Source organism: Ylistrum balloti, unplaced genomic scaffold (genome assembly GCF_031769215.1).
Source record: "Ylistrum balloti isolate Yb309-2 unplaced genomic scaffold, AGI_CSIRO_Ybal_v1 Utg371490, whole genome shotgun sequence".
In the NCBI taxonomy this organism is placed as follows: Eukaryota; Metazoa; Mollusca; class Bivalvia; order Pectinida; family Pectinidae; genus Ylistrum; species Ylistrum balloti.
The window spans coordinates 128,093-155,934 of NW_026782771.1; the positions used below are offsets into that span (position 1 = coordinate 128,093).

Consider the following 27,842-nt stretch of genomic DNA (forward strand, 5'->3'; position numbering starts at 1 on the left):
CATATACGGCTAATCCGGCACAGATACAGGTATGATTCATAGGTATTGAAAACGTTGGATCTAAATCATATCATTTACCACAATTTATCTATGTTTTTAAAAAATCCAGTATTATAGAAGGTAAGCGAACTCAGTCAAAACCATATGGTGCGATAGTTTCCGGCCGGTAAACAGCTTGCGCACGGCGTTAATTGTTTCGTCAATAATCTGTTTGCAGGGCAAATGAGATGAGATCAATGATGGAAAGACTTCTGAATAATAAGACCCAAATGAAAACAAAATCTATATGTCGATTACCATTTTTTTACCAATTAAAGTCAGTTATCTGAGTTTGTTTTTACATATATCCGTACATATATATGTTTTTTTTACTTCCCTTAATTTCATCGTCGTGACCTCGCGTGTCGATAGACCGTATCTGTTTATATCGGTGATGGATCAAGATCAAAACATTAACTTCAAAACGTCCATCCTAAAACTCCGAACGAAAAGAAACAAGCTAATGTTAATAAATATAGTGTTACTAAAATAGTTCATGGTGTAATCAAATATGATGGAGGCCATGGAAAAACTCGATAGGTCAAAGTTCGAGACTTAATCAATAACATAAAATCACGAGTCTTATTTCCAATGCAGTCGTCACATCTGACAGGTTTCATTAGGTCTAGTAAATATTTGTTAAGTCTGGTCAATTTGACAAGAAAAGAAACGTGTTAAGCAAAGACATTAGGTACGGCCGGGCACTTTTATTATTTACAAGTGGAAATTAATTTTATTTCTATATAAAGTCTAGCTTAGTAATGGTATACATAATATTTATATCGTAAATAGCTGTCAGAACAGCCTTCACACGTATAGGTTGACGTATCTTTAATCTGGCCTATTTACAAAAGGCATTCATGAAACAATATTTCAGACTGGTAAATTCTTATTTGAACAAATGATTTTCAAGGTAAGCCAACACGTACGTTCATCTCGAATAGCCTCATGTATGTAACACTATTAACATATCTGTTCCATGTATTGTAAATCTACTTTATGGTCTAGTTTGTAACACTCCTGTCAGTGAACTGATTCCGTACTACTTCTAATCTGATCACAACAGCTGAATTAAATCCTAATTCAAGCTACACTTTATAGAATGAGTTCATTATGTAAATTTGGTCTTGTTGTAGACAATGATACAATGATATAGTCTTTATCTCATTAACAAACGGAACACAAGACAATGCTAGATACAAGAATATCGATTTAAAGTCTTAGTAGGTAACTTCTGCTTGATACAATTATTCTTACGACTTAGCATTAGTACAACAGTTAACACAACAAAATATCACAATGAAATCAGCATCACAGAGAGCTGAATATATGGAGTAATAAACAAAACTTCTAATTATTGATTATAATGTTCATGTAGCAAATAGATTATATATTAAAAGACATGTATCTAATGTATTTATATGTCGTTATGGCAAAAAATGAAAATTCAACAATGCATTAATATTAAAAAAAAAAACATTTTAGAAATGGCAATTTAGAAATAATTACAAATACAAAAACACCTCAAAAACAGCGGTATAGTAATAATAAGGAATTAAGCGATAACACATGCTAAAGGTTCCCGCATACATTTTCATCTACACCTACATATGGAGGCTTCCTAGGTGTGTAACAGAATCCGGAAGATGGGACAGGATTCAGACTGTTCCACACCAGGGTCGCCTCGAATCCAACGGATTTCTTACAACAACTAGTGGTCTTGCTTGCGGATTATTAGCAATGAGGTTGCTCATAAAATCATTATTTGAAATTACTAAGGGCTGATACCGTGTAGAACCTTAAGGCCTTCTATAGTCATACATTGTAGGCGTCTAACATGAAGGATAGATCCATTATTTCTTCCTAAAATAGTATATAGAGTAGTAGTAAAATCGTTCTCTATAAATCTGACTGCCCTTTCCTGTATCTTTTCTATTTTTTCCGAGCTAGAGGGCAGCAGTTGAAATTTGAAAAAAAAATTATATATATATATATATATCTCTGCGGGTTCTGCAAGACTGTGAGCTTCCATCGATTGAAAACTAGCATCTGACACACACTAAAGATCCGCCTACCAGCTAAGAAAACAGTTTCCAACTGTCGGGATAAACAAATCCCCGCTAGACTTCGAAGAATCTCACTCTATACCCTCAAGAGTGTACCATATCCTCAGCATGTTGAGTGGATTCAGGTAGGGATTTGATAGCGAACATTGGCTGCAATAGCCTATTGTATATCCCGATATTTTGTCTAAATAGTTATTTCTCCTGGGACAACCGAGTAATGTTTAGTTTGAGATTTTAAATGCACTTCCACTAGATCATCTCTAGCTTACAACTATGTAAAATATGAAAACTCATTTCTACAACAAATGTATGAGTGCTTGCAGTATATTAATTTGGGCACAGCAAAAAGATTTGAAAATGAGTAGCATGGAAAGCGAAGATTAAATTTTTAAATGGTTATATGTTCAAATTTCCACGTTTCTTCTTGAATAACTAAATCAATTACCAAAATATACTGATTAGAGTAAATTTCAGCGTTGATATTTCAAATACTTTCACAAGGAGCCCAAGAACGTATTAGTAAAGATATAACAACTTGTGTATATTTTCGTAAAACTTTCAATCACCATAAAATCTTATAATATTTGTTATATCTTCACTGACCCTGTTGTTTGGGAATGAATCGGTGATACTCTGCTGTGTTTTGATATTTGCGGCGTTGTGGTTCAATCACGTCAATTAAATGTGCTACATTTCGATATATATTTGATTTGATTTGATACAGAATTTTCAAAAACAACATAAAGCATGATGATAGTGTTAATCTTATACACACAGGAGCAAAGAAATTTAACATTTATTGTTAATTTCACGGAGTCCAACTTGATGAAAATTGGATATGTTATCAGAGATGAAGACTTACTAAGATGTGTTCTTCCTCAGTTATCTACTTGCGAAGTGCTGAATTACAATTACATCCAATTTACTAATGTTTTAATTGAGCGAACTTCTGGTTATGACGCAATCATCCTTCAGTAGTTCATGTGCAGTCAAACGTCGTTATTTCGAACCCCTACAACTCAAAGACCTTGTTTGATTCGAAGCGTTTCGTTGGTCCCGGCTGAACTTGAAAAGTTTTCCAACGGTCTCGCCGATTCGAATTAACGAGATTCGACAGTATATTGTTTTAAGAATTCAATGACTAGTTAAAGTAACTCAGAAGTGCAACTCTTTGATTTTACCTTAGCTACATTAATAATTATTCATGGTCATGTTATGAGCCATATAAAACCATGATATACACAATCCATTTGCTTTCGTAGACAAATATAATATTTACACATCAAACACATAGCGATCAAATAAGACAATTTTGTTTTCAAATGGGTGCAAATTTATTAAGAATTTAAATGTTAAGAGGGTTGACGCCCACGCTGACGTAATGATTACCGATATTTAAACACACATTCCCGTACATCTTTATAACAGCGAATTTAATGCTCCTCTACTGAATACGACTTATTCAATTTTGTGCTGAGTAATTCTAAATGACATGATTCGCTTTGGAGTAGATTATAAACATGATTATGTCATAATTTAGCGTATGTTAAAAGGTGGGGTTTGGGACTGATGATAATCGGTGAATGATTTAAATGACAACCTACACGCGGAGAACACGTATCAATATAAATAACTTGCAGTGAAGATATTAAAAAACAACTGTTATTTGTTGTATGAATGACTAGAACCTGAAATACAATGAGCTGAAGGGAATGAGTTTTTCAGTGTACACTGAGAGTCGCAACTGCATCTATAGAATAAAATGATAATGCACAAGGGCATACCAAATACTATACAAGAACCCTTTGCCTCTATTTATAATGACTAATGAATAGGATGTGTCATTGACTACCTAATATTTGTCGTTCTTGTCTTTGTTGATTGTGTCCCGGTATTTGCCATTTTTTCTTTTAATGTCAGTGTCTCCTTGGCTCTGGAGATGTTTTTTCTTGTCAACCTTCGGTTTCTTTGCGCCATGGCTAGTTGTGCAGTTGTCCCTGTCGGAATATCTATCATCTCTATTTCCCATGTTTCTGTAGTTTTTATTGTCCTTACCTGAATATCTATCTCATTAATACCAATGTTTCTGTAGTTTGTTTTGTCCATACCTGAATATCTATCTCCTTAATATTAATGTTTCTGTAGTTTTTGTCCTTACCTATATATCTTTTTCCTTCATCTCCCAGCTTTCTATACTTTTTGTTGTCCTGAGCTAAATATCTATCTCCTTTATCTCCATTGTTTCTGTAGTGTTTTGTTTTCCTTGCCTTTGCAGTTTTAGTTGTCAATAAAGTTAATTACAACTTGTAAAACATTTGTATTTGCTAATTACATAAATACCCATATGTATTTCTGTCTTCACGATCTTCCATCTCAAACCCATCTTTGTCAAGATAAACAAAATTACCCTCAATATTTCACACTTGATTTTTAAATATCTATTCCTGATAGTCTCCTACGTATTCGCATTGCAACTTTCCGAAATGGCATGTTGTTGATTGGTAGATGATTGAAAATTGCCTGGTTACATAGCATATCATGCTGTAGCATAAAAACATATGTCATATCATAGCATACAGTTTATAGGTAGGACAGTCCATACAAATTTCCGATATCATCATCAACTTGTTATCATCTATACATTAGAGACCTAATAACAGGGTATATAAAATGCTAAGAAAACGTCTGTCTTGTTAATTTCACAAGCCCTGAATTTTTAAATAAATAAACACAGTTGTTATCTGATTGATAATGACATAAGACAATGCAGTGATAATGGAACGTTAGCGACTATAACACCATTCTCTTATAACCGGTTATATCGATGTGTTTAAAGCGGGTCATTGATCACGTTTCTGTCTTTAGACCACAACTTATTCATGTTAAGATTATTATCAGTATTGCTGTGCTCTAATTTCGTATCTATTTCCTTTCCTAAGACACAGTCTAATTTTTATCATTGTGTTTATCTATTGTAGCTTTTTTGTCTGATTTCTACATGTATTATTCTTTTTTATCTTGTTACCGATAATAAGTTCTATTGTTACTCAGGGACTATTCCAGTGTCATACAGGCGCTGTGTGTTTGTGTTTTCGGTCTTTGTTCTTTTCATTTAGACCCAGCTGTGTTAAAAAAACCAGACATGCGTGTTCATAATAATCGTTCAACAATTATACTTCTTTTATAGTATTCGTCGGACTTCTAGTGTTACTGATGAAGTGATAGGAAAACACAGCCAGTACAACTCACGTTCTCTGTAAACATCGTCTCAACTTTATAAAGATATAAGAAATATAGACAAATTCAGGAAATCCCAACCAATATTATGCACATTTTCTTTTCTATCGAAATAACGAGTACTGATTTGACAAAGTAGTTTTTTCTCAAACGACGCTTGCATTATTGACACAGCTAACATTGGATCTTTATGTATTTTCAAATCCTTTATTTGACATAAATGATATTGACAACGCCAAATCGTTACTGCAGTTTTAGTATTTTAATTCAACCTTTGTATATCAAAAAAAAAAAAAAATGAAAAATAAAGATCTACGCAAAGACCTTGAAAACAATTTTTATTCCGTATATGTTAGCGTCTTCTATTTCATCAGGCAGCTCGATAATTTAAATATAAAGAATATATAACACCGGAAAAATAGACTCCAGGACATGCTGACGTTTCGTTTAAGATCCATATCTATTTTTGTAAAATGTTGATTGTTTTCGTGTATATTTCATTCACGCGTGGTTTTGAATTAACATTTGTAATGTCAATCTCTACATTAAAGGATTAGGCACAAGTTATCCATTGTCATTTAAATCACATTAATTTGATGACATTTATCACACTGCATAAAAAACATTTTTAAAATCCATTTTCCCTATCAAATAATAAAAACAAAACCTCGAAATTATTAATTAAGTCACCAGTAAGGATTTTAGTATGTACAGAGGCATCAAAACAATTTATATTTGTATAAGAAGTTCCCTATTTTGCTTTCATGGTTCGTTTTTCAGTTTTGGTATGAAACCCAATGTATTAGTGAGTAATGCATTCTAGCATCGTTTCATAAATACTTCAAAACATTTTGTAGACAGTTCTCATTATTTTACATATATACTATTACGTGCTAATTGTGTACACCAGAATAATGTAGAAAAAAGTTTTTTAAGCTACGACACGGTCATCTATGAATATTTGCGGTTCAGTCAACAAATATATGCTACATTACAAGCAAAAGGCAAAAATGAGCTATTTTGTTCCACCAATTGATACAAATCATTGGAATGTGTTTCATTTACTCGATATTACCCTATTTAATTAGTTGCTAGAAGTTCGACCTGAAATATAAAACTGAGTTGGAGAAAAAAAATAACCATGCCTTTAATGCTGACTGTCGAATCCTGAGAAAGTAGAAATTACACATAAACGTGATATAAACTTTTGAAATTTTCAGACAAAGATAACCATATAGGAAACGATACAGTCGAAGGGTTCAATTGTTAGGTAAAGATGAGTTGAATCCTAATTACCATTGCTGTACGACGTGTACTGACGTGCAGTGAATAATTCGTGATTCATGACTTCTTATTTATGATTTTATAAATGGTATACATATGATATTGAATAGTATTTCTTAAGATTAAAGACCATCTATACAGTTTTTTTTATCAACCTTGGAAAAATATGTATTCCAGACTATCATCAGCGGTATATATAGAAGTGATAAACTTTCAATATTCATATACTTTACATGGTGCATGATAGATAAGAGGAAACTATAGTCAGTCATCTGTATTCTCATAACTAAAAACATTTATGACTTGTTACTTGTAATTATGTGTTACGAAATTCGAAAAAACACTTTTGATGTAAAATACGGCATATCAGATAGAACTAAATACTCTCTACAGACAATAAAGTTTCAATTCATTGACGCCTCTGCTTGACACAGCAAAAAACAAAATAATACATAATGCGCCAAGGTAAACTTATTTTATTTAACAGCTGCATCCGGTAACCACTACTGAGGGTACGCACTTACCTGTGTAGCTGTGCACGCACATAACGAATCAAACTACAGCTAGCAAATGCATTATGAGACTTTTGAAAGGCACCCTGAATACCAAGTATATTACTCAGTATCTTGTATAGTGAAACTTAAGAAAGGAATTAATTTAAACTTTAAGGCTATTTCCTTACCCTAAATTATATAATATTGTTAAAGTCCAAACAGAAAATATTACAAGCAGGGGTACCACATGGTTCAGTTCTCGGACCATATTTATTTTTACTATATATAAATGATATTGGTGAATAATTACAATCAAATGTTAAGTTATTTGCCGATGACGCATCTTAATATGATCTAATTGAGGGAAACAGACACCACATTGCTGACCTGCTAAACGATAACCTTAGAAAAATCTCTCTGGGCTGAAAGGTGGGGTATAATTTTCAATCCAGAAAAACTGAATTTGCATCCTAACTTGTATTTTAACAATTTAGATATTCAAAATGTCAGATGTCATAAATACTTTGGTTTATATTTAAACAGTCATGATAATTTGTCTAACCATTTAAACTATATATGAGAAAACATAGCGTATAAATATTCTTAAGATGTTAAAACTTAAAAGTGATAGAAAGACTCTTGAGTTAATTTACACTACAATTATTCGTCCTATTTCAGAATATGCTGACATGGTATGGGAAAATTGTATAGAGAGGGAGTGCAGCAGTCAATCCAAATAGATGCAATACATCTAATTACTGGCTTAAGGCGGGGCACTAGTCATGCTGTTATATAATGAGTCTGACCTTATTGCACTAGTCAAACGATGACATATGTATCAATAATACCGATCATTATTCACTTCGAAATAACTTTTTGATATACCTCGAGCAAGAACCCAACAATATTGTTTCTTTCCACATATAATGTCTGAATGGAATAGCCATCTTGTCTATTTCATTCTCTGACATCAATAAATGCTTTAAAGAAATCATTTTTACCTTCAGTGACTGATACTGAGAATTAATGTACTGAATTTTGAGTCAACTTAGAAATTTTGATAGTAATTTGAATTCAGGTTTATATAACTCTCCCTTGATTGATAGCCCTGCCTGTAACTGTGGTCACCCTTTTGAGGATTATACACACTATCTCCTCCATTGTCCTCTCTTCACTAACCAAAGACAACAGCTCCTAAACTCTGAACTAAGTGGTTTATACCACATAATACCCAAACATTTCTTAATAGTACTCACACACACATGATATAAATACAAACAAATCTACTCTCAGTCTGATTCAGAATTTCATTACAGATACCGGTCGCATTGTCTAAATTTGTCTTACTGTAAACCTTATCCCATATTTGGATCCACTCTCCATCCTTGTTTATCAGTCACATAATTTTGTATGTATGGACAGTTGGTGGCTGTCTTCATCCTTAAATACAGCTGGACCTAACCTTGAGACCGCTGCATTATTGGCATTGTTACCTTTCCAATATGTAATTTGATAACTGATGGCAGTGTTTCCTTTTACGCTTTGCATGTTTTGATGATTCATGTTATTTTCATACCTATAATTTCATACATGTGTCAGTGTTCTAGTTTATATATTTATGGTAAGGGCTTTAAAAGGTTTTTGCCTGTTGCCCAGTTCCATTTGTATATCAAGATAATAAAATATTCTGAAATGAAAAGAAAAATATAGTTTGATCCTATTAATAATGTTGCCATAAAGCTTTACAGATGAATGAAATAAAACCAGCCTTGCAAATTAAGACACAAACAAGTTCATAAAGTCTTGGGGCTATAACAAATGGCATAGAGAACGTGGCTACCTGTTCATTTTTCCTTTAACTACATCACAAATCTGAATAAATTCTATCGTCGAATCAGTATGCCATAAAACATACAAAGGATACCCTTAGGTAAAGAAAACAAGAATAAACAAGTTAACATTTATTTACAAGAGATAAAAAAAAAGGTGTAGAGATGACAGAAATGACATTTAAAATGTCTTCAATCAACATATTCTGCATGATTTGTTTCATCTTTATACTGTAAGTCAAAGTCGTGGAGTTTTTTCGCTGTCATTGTAGAAATATTTCCCATCTATTAGGTCTTTGTCATGGTGTAGGAAATTATTACATATCTCGATACAGAAACAACAAGAAATTACCAACATGTCAATTACAATTCAAATCCAAATTCAATAAAAGTCCCGGCGTAGTAAGTGTCTTCTGCTACATCGACGACACCTGCCGTGTAAATCCAAGTAAGTAATGTCGCGTACTCAACAACGGACCAACCTCAATATTAGATTTCTCAATGAGATCACAAGGACTACCGTAAAACTTCCCATTATTTTGCATCAACCTTCATCTATGTTGGTTTCGTTGTAGGAATAAAACTGAGATAAGAAGAGTAGAAGAATGTCCCATAGAATAGAATAGTTCGACTTCCTGTTAAACATGGGAAGCCTCGGTGCAGGAATAATTCGACTTCCTGTAAACCAGAAGATGTCTTGATGATGGAAGTATCGACTTCCTGTAGACCGGGAGTTGTATTGGTGTAGATGTATCGACTTCCTGTAAAACAGGAGATGTCTTGATGATGGAAATATCGACTTCCTGTAAAAAGGAGATATCTTCATGATAGATGTTTAGACTTCCTGTAAATCAGGATTTGCCTTGTTCATGGAAGTATCGACTTCCTGTAAACCGGGAGTTGTATTGATGTAGATGTATCGACTTCCTGTAAAACAGGATATGTCTTGATGATGGAAGTATCGACTTCCTGTAAACAAGGAGATGTCTTCATGATAGATATTTAGACTTCCTGTAAATCAGGAATTGCCTTGTCCATGGAAGTATCGACTTCCTGTAAACAAGGAGATATCTTGATGATGGAAGTATCGGCTTCCTGTAAAACAGGAGATGTCTTGATGATGGAAATATCGACTTCCTGTAAAAAGGAGATATCTTCATGATAGATGTTTAGACTTCCTGTAAATCAGGATTTGCCTTGTTCATGGAAGTATCGACTTCCTGTAAACCGGGAGTTGTATTGTTGTAGATGTATCGACTTCCTGTAAAACAGGATATGTCTTGATGATGGAAGTATCGACTTCCTGTAAACCGGTAGTTGTATTGATGTAGATGTATCGACTTCCTGTAAAACAGGAGATGTTTTGATGATGGAAGTATCGACTTCCTGTAAACCAGGAGTTGTTTTGATGTTGGAAGTATCGACTGCCTGTAAACCAGGAGTTGTATTGTAGAACAGAAGGTGTTTGGAAGTCTAATATTGTAACCAAATGTACAATATTTAGTTTAAACCAGACATTTGTATGAAGCTACAATTATGAAAGATATAACGATAGTAAAGAACCCAACTACAGAGAAAACTATTTTAGCCAGACGCCTCTGACTTACTATAGTCTGATATGATGACAGGATGACATTCTGACATAGGTGGGCCATATCTATGACGTGTATTATAAATTACAAATTCATTTTTATTTTAGATCACGTCTGCAATTCTATATTGGGATCAAGATACTTTTTAATGTAACCACGCCTTGCCAAAGCAATCTAAAATTGTATAGGTTTTGTTGAATGGTATTTACATATTTTCCACTTCACGATCATTTCTTTGAATCTAAGATTCTGACTACTTATTTCGTCGCGTTCCAAATAATACAGCACTGTAAAACATGGTATTATGACGACTAACAAACACAGCGGTGAAAGAAAAGAGACTGGGCTTCAGTACAAACATCTTGTTATTCTTCAATTTATTTCCCCTTTTTTCCCCATTCGTACTTGCCCACCCTCCAGACGTTTGAAGCCACATGACTAGGATATATCTTCATCTGCTATGGTAAAACATTCGCAGCGATATTTTCTGATCGTGATTATTATCTCATCTTCACATTATTGTCTGATATATGTTTTATGTTTGATGAGTCCTTGTTAAATACTGAGAATTGACTTTCCGTCCTCATCAGATAGCATGAAAGTGTTTTCCACCTGACATCGAGAACGAGCTTGGATGAAGCTCGCTGAAGGTGTATAAAATATTCAAAGTAAATACCGAGGTTAATGACAATGTCCAGTATCGTCTGTTAGAACCATGGGTGTTTATACGCCACGTTACCCCCGATTCGCTAGATTTACTATCACTAATCTCAGTTCACTGCGGGAAGTCTTCATACATACGATATTGTCCCAATTATACCTATTGGTGGAGTATGTTTCCTCCAGCTGAGAAGTGTAAAGAAAACCACTGAAGCGAGTCACTTCTGTGACATGTATAGGTCAATAACAATGAAATCTACATTATAGGTTGTTCGTTTTTCTACACATTAAATGTTTCATGTCTGTTCAATTTCATATAAAAGGCTAAGGAAAACCTCATTTCTTCATCGATGAGTGGTAAACTTGTACTTTCATTGTCGCTCCTTTTGTAAAAGAAAATGTTGAGAAATTAAGATATGGATGATGAAATAAAAAGGAAAAATCAGTGTTTTGGGGTGTTGTGACAATGCTTTTTATCTAACTCGAATCTGCTTACATAAGAGTACACAGTTTATTGTTATCATAGACTGAAAATTCAAATTTCACTTTGATGAAGAATGAAAACTAAATAAAAATAGAGAGGGTTTTTTTTTACATTTTTATCATCGTATCAATTAATACGACTTAATGATTGGATTTGGCTTGCTATCAATGCTATAATAATTCGGTCTCTATTGTGAATTTATGTAGAGGAAGTACTCTGAATCTGTTTCTGTAACAGAAATCCTCTCGGCAACCGGTGTTACATATATATCGAATGTTTGAACATTCATGAAGATATTGATGTCAGGAACATTTAAATGTTCTCATGACCTTTTCATGGTGAGAATACTATCCCTGAATTCATGTAACCAAGCAACTTGTTTCATGGGAAAGTTTATGAAATAAGACCTTTCTAATGGTGAAACAGTTACCAAACTCCGGTACCTTCTTGTATGTGTGATTTCGTTAATGTAATACATCTATTAAGAATCATACTCAGGCGAAAAAACAGCAAAATCGAATCGAATCCGAATCTGTAATGCTGTATGGTGTATTTGTACATGTATGAGTACATTTGTATATGAAAATATTCTTAACTTAGTTAGCATACCATTATCATTGTTCGAATTACTTTGCATTTTATGGTAATGGTTTTTCTGATGAAAGACGTTATCAATAATGTTGTAAACGTGGTATAAACATCTTTATTGTTAATAATAGATATGTTTTCACCCTTCCTTCTTTAATTATGCTTTAAAGGGGGGTATGTATTTTATCCAATACATATTATGAATCATTCTCACATTTTCTCGCTCTTGTGAAAAATCTGTGGTTAAGCAGTTTCAATTTACAACTATAGGTCTGTATACATGATCATCCTGGAAGGGATATGGTTTCTACATTAATTAGTTAATACATGAATTATTTGTGCCTGTTGTGCAATTTTTTGAGATTGAAAAGGATAAACTCTTATTGTGGATATAAGGGTAAAATATTTGAAGGATTTTTTCTTTATTTCCGTACAAATGAATAAATGAATGACGTCGAAATTCCAATTCATTTATCAGTTTATGGTCTATATTTATGTACGGGATCCTATACTCCTGTGTACTAACTTTAAAAATGAAGAGATTAACGCGGACGTTAGAAAGGAATGTCACGGTACAATAATCTTTGCTTCCAGCTATTGATGGCCTTGACCTGGTAACACGTCCGCCATGTACCTGTGGTTAGTCCGCGTGCCTTATCTGCCCCATACGATAAAGAATATGACGACGGGAATGACGTGTTCGGTGTTCTAGTATTCTAGTAAACAAATGATTGACTGATTGATTGATTGATTGATTGATTGATTGATTGATTGATTGATTGATTGATTGATAAAGGTTATATAAAAAGTACAATACTTTTGAAGTAATTCCCAATGTCAAATGCAACATTTTGCAACTATAGCTCATGAACTCCTAAAATTCTGAGGCACAATCTCTATGAAGCTATCTTTTTACGTGTCTTTCCCCTTCACAGTCTATGAGTATTGACAATCATATCGCTGACCATTATGTCCTCGAATGAGAAACCTAATTGGTTTAACAACAGGTGATAGCTACCTGAATAATGAAAATCTAGCTTACTGTTCATGCTTAATCCGGCGCGAAACAAAGGAATAACTTACGTGAAGATAACCATTCTGTCTTACACCAGGTTTACTAGTAGGAATGTATGTCATATAATGCTAGTATGCTAACACCCATTTCTTTACAATTAACCCTGTATGTATTCAATATTGCATTCCTGTGTATAGATTGTACGTAAGACGCATTAGCAACATTTTATACAAATGTAGAATTATATAGAAATAAAAGTAAACTTGACTGCGTTATCTAGTTGTTTCATCGTTCCAGGGTTCGTCATCCGTGCTAAAGATCTAGATATCTAAACTTAATGCGTGTGTTTCTTTGTCATAGCTTCTGTATAGTTATCTAGGTATAACTAATTCAGAATCTTCCCTTAAAACATTTTATATAGGAGAAATAAAACTACTTCAATCAAACTATAACTCTCTTAATATTTCAGGATAGGTATACCACGAGCATTATTATCCAATTATGTAAATAAGTCGTTTTATCATAGTCGATGCGTCTTTTGGCAACAAAGAAGGGTGTGGCCATTTTCCGTACCCTATTACTCTTGCCCTCGATATCAAGTAAACAAGCAACCAAGACACCATGTTTTATTGCTTGTGTAGTTTTGTCAACTAATGACTAAATGCACTTCAACTTTCATTCCTCGGTAGAATTTGCTATACGAAATTCACAAAAGTGAAAAATATCAAAGTGGTTTCTTTCTATGAAGTTATTCGTGCCTGTTCGTCCTTATAATTGAATAGTGTCATTGTCATAGTTGTCTGTTAAAAATATCATAATGGGCGTTATATTGCTTAATCTATTGCACTGTGTATCAACTTTAGGTTATTAAGTTATGATGCCATAAATATGCATGTATACCCTTTTGCCTCTCCTGAAATTATCTACGTATAAGTATATATATATGCTGTATATAGCTTTGTTGCATTTTAGTAAGCTGGTAAGTATATGCTCCATCTTTATGGATACAACATAAATGGATAAGACGTTTGAATTCGTCGTGTTTTGAGTACCTATGAGATATCGAGGCTTTATTCGTCAATAAGCTTCGTTAAAATGAAAGTGGATCGCCGCCTGTCATCACGTGACATTTCTACATAAGAAAAGTTGCCCACACTTTAATTCGACTACAATATTCAATTGTTTATATATTATACAATAATGGTACATGTGACTTATCGTTATAAATGTATGATAAATTTCCATTGTTGAATATCATTGATATGATAGGTAGAACACATCATACCAGAAATTACGTCATTCTACATGAAACTACGACGATGCAAATCTTCATATTGAAGGGGGACACCATGGATTAAAGTACAACAGAAGTTCGACAGTTCTACAATGTGACCCTTTTCTTTGTGATGTGGGTTTACTATCAATCTCTAACACGATATCGCACTTTACAAACGATTTCGTTGAATAAACAACAAATCTACAACGTGATGGTGCGCTGAGCATTATTGGACATACATTCGTGAGAATGTAATGCTTAATTTCCAACGTTCCAAGAGACAACATAAAACATTACAATAAACGACGATATCACCATGGCAATACACAAACACCGCAATATGCATGCTTCATTATTGGCAGTTGTTCTTGCACTAAGGTATATCAATATAGCGTCGTTTTCACTATGACGCGAATTCACAATTTATCGTTCATGTACCGTTATGTATGGGTGGAGTACAACATGAATGGAACACTAAAGTGAATGATTCTACAAATTTTAACCACATGTCTAAATGACAAAGTAGAAGCAATAAGCATTGAAAGAATCAAAAGCGTTATATGAAAAGAGTTTTACAAGAGTAAGCAGTTCCTGCTTCATCGAAGACACCCATCGGTAATGTCATATCTTCGAAGTGAGGAACAGGACTTGATAAATATATAACAGGGAAATCAAATTCTATGGTTAAGAAGAGTGAGAAGCACATGCATTGGTTTCATGGAAAGATAGAGGATATTTTCCTATCAAATCACGATGCCGACCATTGAGGATGGCCATACTGTTCATCATCGTACGTTCCTAAAAACCATCTGATGTCCGTTGGTTTTGACGGCTGCATCCTTCGTGATGATTAGTGCGGTAGTCACAACCTCCTACCAAACAACCCCGTCTAAAAGTTGTCCTGGCTCTATTCACAAGCGTACGTTTTACGTCATCAGTCGACAAATTTCCCGTAACTTATATTTTCAGGTGAAAATAGCATGATGATACCTAAATATCTGGGACAAAGGATTCCGCTTGTCAGAAGACACTTACGGTAACATTTTATTTGCTTGTTTTTCTTCAGTGAGCCTTTACATTTTTTCCATTTATCCTGACTACTTTTCATGCAATGAAATGTAGCAAATTATCTATTCTATTTGCATCATTGGATTTAAATAACACGCGTTGAAACATTCGAAAGAAAAGAAATACTCCTATTTGTTATCAACGTATCGTCTTACCTACGTACCTGGTACAAAGGTTCAGTTGATAATGTATTCTGGTGATAACTCATTTCTTTTAATTGACACTTCATAAAACTGTGTGAGAAGCTGAATATTACTTGGGAGTCATAAAAACAGCCACAACTGTATGGACATGTGTCAAAACTCAAATAAATCTGTCACGCAACGCTTGTATCCGGCGAGATAATCACTTTTTCCCGTCTTTCCTCCATTTGGGTGTTTCGGTCGCATGTTGTTCTCCTTCTCCATTCGGTATCCCCTTGGAGTTTATTTTCTTTAGATTGATGTTATTCACTCCCATTTAGTTTTCCCTTGGTGAGTCATTTTCATTTGGTACCTTCTCCGGTCTTTGCTTTTCTATTGAATCTATTCTGACAAAATATTATATATTTATTTTCAAAGTTTCATTCTTTTCAAAAATATTTATTCATTGGAGACAACATCTGCTTAATGGACGACACTCGACATGTTAACTAAAACAATGCCCTATCAAAGTGATGACCGGGACCGTTACAAGGGGATCACAAAGCCAACCAACCGGACACACCGACCTTTATACCACGCTAGCCAATAGCAACACTCACCAATGATTTGGAACCATTATGAGAAAAACAACCAATCGAAAGCTCCTTGACAAACACAAATGCAAAACCAGAAACACCAAAATTAGATGTCCGGGCATTAGTACACATTTTGGTAGCATATTTCTTTACAGTTCGTTTTCCTTACACAAACGCAACAAATAGGCAAGAAATGATTTTAGCCAATCTTGCTGACCTACAATAGAGTGTTCTCCACTTAGATTCTTTTGATGACCATCTCATATTTAAACAAAAGAAGAAATCAAAGATACTAACAGAAAGGAAACACTCCAGATTGCGCGTGTTACATTTGACGTCGTGCTATGAATGGAACCAGTCTGTTCAAGGTAAATGCAGAAGATTAAACTTGAGCAGCAGAAACGAATATATCAGCAGTGATAAAGGTTTATATTGACAAGAACAACGCAGATACCACAGTCAACAATGGTATAGTTTTTACCATGAAGACTCACAGTTGTGAAACCAAGACAATATCCAAGTGTAAGCAGAACTTAATTCGAACTCAGCTCGAACTGGTGCAAAACATGAAAACATAGATACATCGCTTCTATTTAAATTTGTATGGTTGATTTTGGTGCCAAACTAAAAGAAAATGTAGCAAAGTAAAGTGAGAACGGAAGTCGTGACGGCAAAACAACAAACCTCGCTGAAGAACATCAAAATTGACGGACACGAAAGCACAGTCCATTCCCATCAACTTTTCGTTGGAAATTCTTTTCATTGGACAAACATTTTATCGTCAACAAGGAATCCCATTTCTCAGTGACGTCATCGCCATTATTCTTCTTATCCTGTACATTGTTCTGATTTTTGCTAGTACATGCTCCAGAATAATATACAACAATGTATTCTCTTTGGTGGTACTTCAAAAAGAAAGTTCTCAAAAATAGAGGTATTCTTTCAGTTTTAAATTGCGTTTACATCGAAACCATGCATACACGTACCCAAAATCTTACTTCAAACTCGGGCTTGGTAACACAAGAGCAAAATATGACCAGGAAAGACATAGAATAGAACTTCTTACATCAAAACCAGTTCAAAAAGCATGTGTGACGTTTCAATGACTACATTGTTACCTTCATCAGATGAATTACCAGTGTGAGGTGTATTAGCACGTACACTGAGTCCCTTGAAAAAGTACAATAGAATAAGACCATATGTTCTGGAATGTTAAGCATCTTCTTTGACATTTGTCATGTAAATTTCGGTCAATCCAGGTAACTTGGATAATGTCAGCGCGGAACTAGAATGAAATTACAAGGTACGTAATAGAAGACTATAGAACAATCTAGGGTCTCCAAGGAAGAAACATTGTTCCCGTTTCTGTAGTATACAACAAAACCTTCAACAACTACAAATTGTCAGCAGCGAAGGAAGGCTACTCGAGAGATTCAAAGGACAAATCATTACCAAATATTGGTAACATTATTTATACCAGCAATATAAATGCCGTTTTATTTTTAAAGTACAAAAAGTGGATGTTTCATGATTCAAAACTAGGGAAACTCTTATCAAAATACATAAATTTCACTTGTACAGAGACATAACATTTTTCTCCTACACAGGATATTTAAAAGCAGTTCACTCATCACAACTTCTCGCGTGAGAAACATATTCTTGCCCGCGTGACAAATATATTCAAATTCGCTTTCATAAACCAACCAATCGACCATGGCCCTACATGCATGGTTCAGTTTGTATACATGTTTTCTTGTTTCCATTACATATATTTTATTGATGAAACAAAGACAATAAAATTTTATAAGTTTGACTGAACAGAAATTTGTACTACGGTGTCTTTTATGAATGAACGTTACAACATGTTCTTGAACTGAAACGTAAGGTAGAACGACATCGAAATTATGTTTGTCATCCAGCAATTCATGTAGCACGCAAACAACTTTTCTCTTAAATACGTAACATAGCAAACCATACGATGAATTTAAAAAGTAAATGTGTTTTATTGGTTCAATGAACATAATCTATAATAATGGAAGGGAATTTAATAAAATAACACTGTTTCATATCTTTCGTATAACTACTAATTTGATGTCGCTGTTTCAAGATTAAACGGAATAATTAAATGTTATATTACATCATCTATCAGAATGATAGCTCGCCGTGTCAATGACATCAATTTCATTTTAATTAAGACCTCAATCGGTATAAAATGTGATCATCTCTTATGTTCACCTGTGTTTTACTTACTTACTTACTTGACATCAACACACAACAAAATATAAACGGATGGAAAGCGTGCTTTCATACCATTAAGTAAGGCGATTGAAATATATATTGAAATGTTGGGCTTTTTTCATCCATGAATACCCACAGTGTGATATGAACAGATATATCAATATCTATAGACATGTGTGATTTTGGGTGTATTTCTGCAATCAGATTACGAAAATAATATACATGGTTTTTTTGTTCTGAAAATGAATCATGCAATCTTATGCACAATTTTAAACATGAATAGAAAGAGATATCATAGAATTACATTTGTGTGCAACAAAAACGGAAAAGTCTACGTCATATCGACGTAAATCAAATTCATCTAAGGGTTTTAAATATAATACCAAAGGATTTCAAACCTACAGCTTTCACTCAATACTATAGTTATTGTATACGCGTATCACAAAGCTTTAAATACAACTACAGGAGTGCTTTAATTCCGTGTGTTTATAAACTAAAATGTTATGAATAGTGAGGACAATAACCAGGCTAATGTCGAGGATTAGTGTAATCAAGTTGATGTTAATATAATTTTAAAAGTGTACGTCAGCACAGTTGTAACGTTGCAGTTCTCTTCCAATGCAGTAACTCCCACTTGACAATTCCTTTACATTTCTTTTTGTTTAAAGGGAAAAACAGAATATCACATCCAGTACCAAATTATGGTGAGATAGCTCGGGATACCTGACTGATTTACATTTTGTTTCTAATACCATACAACATCAAATGAGGAATACATTTCTAATACAAGCCTATTATCGAAATTGAACCTACATGTTTGGTGTTTTGTAAACATTTTATTACAAGTGAAAGAATCTTAGGAATGAAAATTGAAGACAGGTCGCATCCTCGCGCCCCTCATCCACCCATATAGACGGGCCACCATTCTTGACCGTCACGCTACATGACACCCTATCCACTAGAGGGTTAGGTGATAGTTCATTCTTTTCAAACTAATCTATCACATTACACAGAGGTCGACAAAAGTTCAGTAACTTCAAGCTTTCCATAACAAAAACTGAATAGATATACCTTTTTGTAAACATGCTGACTATCTAAAGTTCATCCCATAAAGATGTTTCGATTTGATAAACTTTTTTTCAGTACATTACTTTCAATCATATTAAATTACAAATACATGGTTATCCACTGATATTGTATTTACTCTATAAAAATTACTTAAGTTAATTTTAATAAGCCCCCATTAACAGTTCGTCAACAGCTGTATCACTCCGAAAACAAAAGGAAATTTATATGTTATAGCATCTTAAGAATAGACCATCGTTATTGTAAATATATGTTCGGTAAGCGTATATCAAAATATCATCCGGATTTCCATACATGGAACCACAATCATCGCACTATATTAAAATGAAGTAATAAAACTAAGTACACGCTTTAAAAATCAGTCATTGTCGTCACTGAAGAAGTAATAAACTGATCTTTTAATTTATTATTTTCATAATCCCAGAGAAAATTTATACCAGTTTCTATCAATATTTTGCGTACGTTATTAAACAACCTAAATTTCATATTACTACTGATTTGTAAATTGTACATAAATTTGTACATATGACTGGACAATTTATTACATGTTATTAACTTATGCCAATACACAATTATTCTACTTTTTACTTCAATAGACAAAGGAAATCTGTCAATCTCTCCATAGATCATAAAATTTGGCTTGCTTCTTCTAACACCTAAAATTCTTTTACCAAAATTGCAAATGGAGTTTCTCCATAGAGGTGAAGTTTTCAAAGCCCCATACCTCTAATGCATAAAGAAGTATAGGTACTACTATTGGAGCAACTAATTTTAACTGAAGGTCAACAGGTGATGGAATATTACTCTCGTACGTTAAAAGTAACAGCTTTAAGAAACCCTAACAACATGCCAGACTCTGTCCAAAGCAGTTTTATTTGATAGCGAGGCTTGACTGTGTACACATTGTGTGGACTGGAGACGGTATTCTACAGGTAACCAACACACAAGCCTAGGACTGAGACGAAGAGCTTTCTGGAGGTCGAGAGAAATAGTAGCACGTCCCATTTGGCTTATTATAGATGTTATCAATGAATAGGTGAACTGGTTTCTATTGCTGTTTTAAGTGATCTTATGATATTTTTCAAGGCTTGTAGAGATATTTTAGAAGAATATTTGATTATCTAATCTCTATTCCACGTGCACGATATTGTAGAATATATGTCGTCATATCAATATCTAAGTATTAATAATGTAATATATTGAAGTTCTCAGGACTCAGTCTTTATAAATGTCACCGAAATTATTTATCGCATTTTTTTTTAATGCAGACATAATAGACATCGATGTATAAAAGAGAAAAATAAACATCAGTTATCATTACAGCACAAGTTAAATGTGTCAAACTCTTGGGAAATAGGAAAACGGGAATAGAGATCATTTCATTTACATTGTAATCAACTAATTACGCTCCCGCACGACTGATAATGTTTGAGTTCTTTATTCACTATATGTATTTTCTCAACAGCTTCACTTTCGTCTTTATAATCAAAGAGATCACCAAATCCGGTAACGTCCCTGAAAAATCGAGGACATATGATTGAACGAACGAACGAACGAATGAATGAATGAATGAACGAATAAATGAATGAATTTCAGGGGGAAATGTGAAATCGCAAAGCACCATAAACCTTCAATCTTGCACCTGTTACGAAGCTAAAATCATAATTTGAACAATGTTGATCAATAATGTCACAGTACAATGATATACATCGATGTGTACAGTAACGACTTTGAACTGATGTTGTAAATTTTACGACGTCTGGCTGTGATCTTGAACAAGTCTTTATTGAACAGTTCAAAGACTATAAAGATGGCCAATAAGTTTTTTTCAAGCATACCTTTATAATATGTTGATTTAATGTTATATCACATGGTGTAAAACACAAATGTGTCTAGACAAACAGGTCTGAATGAATCTGTAGCGATAAATATTTAATTTGCCCTTCATCGCCACTTACATAATTGACATAATGTATTGTTAACAGGACTTGCAGGTCATTCTTGTCTGTCCATTTCGATTTCAAGAGCAAAGAATCACATCTAAACATGTTTCTCTTACATTTAACTTCAACAGAGTAAACGACAGACTCAGTAGTCTGTAGCTCCTGTATATATAGGTTGTTCGTAATAATTTATATTAATACCATCATCAGACATGGATATTTGTCACATCAGTCTCTTTTATAATTAAAACATTTTAATTTCTTCTGTTTATTGATAGGGCGATACATTTACTTCAAAATTTTAGTCTTTTATCTGTATTAAGACCCATAACACACGAGCGTCCGGATTTTCTAAGGTCGCGTGATCACCTATGAATTCGGAATGCCTTAATCTACCCTTTTCATAGTTTTTATTTTGTTAGTTTAAACATATTTTATTGCCAAAATAAATTTGAACAAGGGAATTGGGCACAAGTTATTACGTAAATATAACGAAGCTAACTGTGTATACTGACTAACTCCACACGAATTCATCCCATATCACCCTGGAGGGCTATATTTCTTGCATGTCTAGCTGCTCCAAGGAAATAGACATGACCATGACCACTTCTTTATGTTTATTAGGTCCACAAATTCCTATTTGATTTACAATAAATTCGTAGCAAAATTCTTGAACAGCAAACTGTAATTAAAAAGACTCCTGGAACAATACACCCGAAAACTTTTATTTAGATACTTTACAAATCGTTGTGATGTATGATTTTCGTTTTAACATTAATTATCAAGTTGATGCAACGTGTATTGTATAGAACTTTAATCAGGTGTAATATCCAGTAATGCTATGCCATCTGTATTCGGGAGAATAAGCACCAAGCTTAGCAGATACTGTGAATCTGTTTCCTATCTTTGCTGAAAGGAGTCGTTTTATTTTTGGCAAATAAATCTGGTCCGTTTCTCATGTTTCCGATAAATAAAAGCCACTTGCTGTAATCAAAATCGCATTTTTTCACTGGATATTGCCTTTTTATCGGAACAAAATGCTTATCTGTTAAAATACGTATTAAAAGTATACTTTTACATGAAATGCGATCTCCATAGGACCTAAAATCATTACATGGTTCGTCGAACACTAAAAAACGAAAAGAAATGAGGAGAAAATCGGATACACACAGATATGAAAACCGCCATATGATACAAGAAAGAGAAGACATGCAATAGCCAACCTGATCAGTGTAGTATAACGCTGAAAGCTTTATATAATGTTTGACAAGTGAGGAACAGCTAGGATGTTAATGGGTGGCCGGGTATCACAATGTTGATGATGACAGACATAGGGGTAACTTTTGTAATTAGTAGCCACGAATGAGTTCGCAAAGACAGCTATCAAATTTGTACCGAAACATGTTACATTTATAATCATGTTTAAAATCATTTTTGATAATCTCCATATTTTTTCCAGACACGAAACAATACTATGATAATGAAAATTAGGTGAAATTCTTCCCAGAATTGAACCCTTTCCTGTTTTACCTATGGCATTTCTTTAAAAATAAATCCAACCATTTAAGTTTCCATAATAAAAAAATGCTTATTCAATTCTTAAAGGTCATCGGTATATTACAAACACCTGTATATAAAGATGTATACATGGGTTTCATGTCCCAATCAGCACTTTAATTAATGTTTATCTATGCGAATTTGCGCATGGCTGTATGCGTAGTGTGTATATCATAGGAATTCCTAGCCAGTCTAAATTATAGAGATAACACGGAACACAAGTTTATCTCATTTAAGCAATTGTGTGGGTTTTCACTTGACCCATATACATAGAGCTTTATTATTTTTGATCGTCAATATATATTTATCTTTCTAGGTTTTTGTATTTTTTTTTTAATCATCCTTCTTCAGAATAATGCTAAACCACTATTTGTGGAGGTACAGACAGAAATTTGTGTTTGCGTCCTAGGGGAGGTAACTCAATGAATTTTTTAGTATTCACGTTGTTATGTAATCTATAGTTCTTGCAGTATTAAAATAAACTTGAAGTTATTTTACATGGTTTCCATATAACTTCAATGTTTAAACTTAAAATTCTGGTGATTCGTTTTCGGCCTTGTCATTTTATAATGTCCGTCTTCCTCAGAATCCGGATTACGGCGACTTTCAATTTTAGTCAGTACCTATCATTTCCGGACTAGATTTGTTGGTATGTATTTGGATTGCAATTTCTCGCATTTTTGAGTACATATTGCCACTCATTTTCTTTATAAGTTATCCTTACTTGGTTCTGGTATGTTTAGATAACAGATAGGATCCACAAATCGGCCAAAAATACTTCATTTTTGCTAGTATGCCGATTTCACCTCGGCTCCTCCACGCCACATGTTGAAACATACATGCTGGCGACCAGGCTTACCCAAGCGTGGGGCAAGTACAACATTGTGGAGTAGTGTGTTTGATCCACTGCAACTCTGGCTACTTAAAACTTTTAGATATTTTACTTCTCAGCAGAAGCTTTTATTTATTATGTCGATGTTTCAATGTGGACTCTCTGAAAATTTGAACTTGAAATGGGATATTACGCGGTTATCGCCGGCTTGGTTATACACAAAGACTTCCTTTCCATGTTTGTGAATTTGTTCCGTGATTTACCTGCGTACTCTATTTTTTTTAAAGTCGATAAAATGTTGCATGGAAATAGGAAATAACACACAATTACTGAATTACACGTGCACACATAGATTTTCAAAATGCACTAAACAGTTTCATACTTCTGATATCATTTAAAACCACTAGTTATACCAAGAGCCAATTACAATGTGTTTGTTGACTTGATCATAAATCTGATTTATTTGTGGAGTAAATGTTTCCATGTTCATCTGCTAAGCATGGATTATTTTAGAAAAATTCTCCATTCAAATTATATGCAAAATTGAGTACTTTGTCCACTTGATGAAATTTAGGTACAATGTTTTTCAGCTATCACACTATTAGTGTTGGTGCATGATTTAATAAGAAATCACCAGTTTTGCAAGCACCAAAATTGATCTGACAATTTGGCACAAAGTTGTGTATGCTGACAGAGTTTCAATCAATCATCAATAAACATCTCTCTTAAAGTTATGTTTGTGTGATAGATGGAGACTTTTTTATTTATTTAACAGGCTTTACTTCCACTTATACAGACATTCAGTAAATGATGATGGAGACTTTATTGTTACTACTTTATAGAACTTGACTTGCCTGAAAAATAATTTGTTTGGAAATAATAGCCATTGAGGTGTTTCTATCACTTAGTAACAGATGTGCCTTGCCCTATTCATTTCATATAAGTCATTTCTTTTGTCTCCTCAGATACACAAAGGACTCTAATATACAATTTCTGGTATTTTCCATTTGATCCAATGAAATTGCTTGTTACAAATGAAATCAAATGATTTTTTCAATATAATGTTATAAATCTTTTGTCACATTCATTTCACAAAACATGTTTACAATCTTTATTAGCCTTGCTGTTGTCAATGCAAATTTCTTCTGCTGTCCAAAACAAATGTCTTGTAAAATTATTTATACTGTGCATTTATTAATGGCATCGCCACTCATGGCCATGTCAGGTAATAACTGGAGTATGATAATAACAAGATACTGAAGTGATTAATGGGCATAAAAGAATACCCAATCCCCAAGTGCTGCCATTGATTTCCAGTAATCTGTATAGACTGTCATAGCTTTCTTCATTAAACTTTGACCATAGAAACAACAAATGTTTGACACCCTATAAAAGTTCACTGTCAAAGATCAAATTGTTAACATATTTTCATACACAGTCACAAACAGAGGTATACAAAAAAACTTTCACAATAGGTGTAAATTGATATGATTATATAGCTTACAAGTGTCAGATCTTATTTATATTACTTGACTTGCATGTACATGTATTTATCATAAATGATACAAGCTGACTATGGAGAACACTGTTGGAGTACCCTTTAAAAAAAAATGAGGACATATACATGCTTCACTTTAAACCTAAGGATTAAACAAGTAGATGATATAATATACACAGTAAAATTTGCTGACATCATGCTTGGTTAGGAACTTTTAAAGTATGTGCCTGCACATTTTAATTAGGTACAATAATGCACTGTGGATCAGAAGACTTAATAGTTCATCCACTTGTTACCTTGACTGTGATAATAACCTATTTATATATACACGGTTCACAGAATGAATCCATAACACTTACAGTGTGTCTATATATTCGGGTTTACCAAACTCTATACAGAATTCAGCCATATAGCTACAACCATTAAGGACCCAAGTTATTTTCAGGAAATCTGAAAATGACACTATTTATGAAACACCCCACACAAACCCTGGTTAAGGTTACCCAAAAACCAATATTTAGAAATAATAAAGAGAGAGAGCACATTGTCAAAGTGTTATACAATGTACTATTCACATATATAGTTCACATTATGGACAATCTCAAGAACTAATTCTCTTTGTATTAATTGTATAAGTGTGATAAACAGACATTATTTTGTCACTGTGATAGATTTCTGGTAGCTTGGTAGCATTCGAAAATTCTTACATTGTTTTGTGACTTATAAATGCAAAGCAATACTGTCTTGATAAATGTAGTATTAATTGATGAAATAACTTGTACCATTTGTCAAAATCAAGATGTTAATTTAAATGATATACCTGTGACAATGTAGACATTTCACACATATATAAACAACATAATAATACACACTAGGATCATTATCTATATTTTTGAATCATGGACTCCACAAAAATAAATTGTACAAAAATTACTTTAACTTTTCATTCAAAGTAAGTGAAGCAATAGCAGTTTATATGAGTCAATAGACCAACTTTAACCAATTAAAATCAAACCAGGTCTTTGTTCAAAGTAAAAAATTATTCTTGTGATCTACCTGTGTTTGTTGTCGTTAACTGCATTAATTGATTAAACAGTTTAGCTGTAAGCCAGTAATTCTGTAATAAAGATAATTCAAAACTGATATAGAAGTTTGTTTCCATATGTTACATACTTCATATATAAGCCGTCAGAATACATACATTGTAGCTATACTTATGCATCAGTAAAACATTCAGAACATAATTGATGCTGATATGTTTACTTTGCCTTCTAGCATTGGCTGGCCCCTTGAGAGTGACAGTATGAGCAGTCGTGGCAGTTCATCTGCTGGGGACTTGGACTGTAAGGTATATGTGGGACAAATTGGACGAGGAGCTGTGAAAGAAGAGTTAGAGGACAAATTTGGTCGCTTTGGACGCATAAAGAGTGTCTGGATAGCTCGCAATCCGCCAGGATTCGCATTTGTAGTATTCTACAACATTAAAGATGCTGAACATGCAGCTGATGAAATGGATGGCGAGTAAGTTTGTTTATTTAGTATTTTGCTCTAGGATTCATCTTTGGTATTATCTATGGTTTGGTACCTGGTATTTGATGATTTCAGAAGGGAGCATCATTGTACCAAATAAATGAAATCCTTATTACAAGAATATTTCTGAGTGATATTGATTTTCAAAAGCAACATTTCCCAATAACTAAAAGTTCTAATTTATAAATGATGTCAAACAACGTCTGTGCTGATTTCCAATGTTTTGTATTTTGTTCTATGAACACTATTGTTGTGTACATATTTAGACATAATTTGTCATTTGATAGAATCATCAACCACAGAAGAGCACGTGTAGAGATGTCAAGTGGGAAGTCGAGGTGGGGTAGCGCTGGTCCACCCACCCGTAGGAGGGATAGCAGAGATGGTCGTGATAGTCGAAGGCAGCATATGTACAATGGAGGTTTTTCGAGGTATGTTGTCCCACTATAGCAGAATATTAGTTACAAATTCTCTTTACTGTTGCACATAATGATAAACCAGTAAAGAAAAGAGGATTTCAGGGTTAGTTTACATAGGAGAGTTTTTAAAATGTTTATAAACTAGTTTGACAATCTTGCTATTTTATATATATTGACCTGAATATGGTGATCTGAGTGATATATATTGCTTTAAAAATGTGTGTGATATGTCAAATGTATGACATTTAATCTGCCATCAGTCTCACAATTATTAATTGAAAATCAAGAGCATGAGTACTGAATAACCATCAAATGAATGACATTATGTCAGAAAACAGTCTGGTAGCCACTTGTTTCCTGTTTATGTCAAAGCTTGCAGTTTCTCTCAA

At 33.6% G+C, this 27,842-nt stretch overlaps 1 protein-coding gene across 1 annotated transcript in view; it reads left to right on the forward strand.

The window, feature by feature from the left end:
* The window catches only part of LOC132562706 (GATA zinc finger domain-containing protein 14-like), a 37,049-nt gene that overhangs the window by 2,372 nt on the left and 6,835 nt on the right, over positions 1-27,842 (forward strand). The window contains exons 2-3 of the mRNA XM_060227465.1: positions 26,780-27,025; positions 27,322-27,465. Of these exons, the coding sequence (XP_060083448.1) occupies positions 26,780-27,025; positions 27,322-27,465 (390 nt within the window). The remainder of the gene's footprint in view (positions 1-26,779; positions 27,026-27,321; positions 27,466-27,842) is intronic.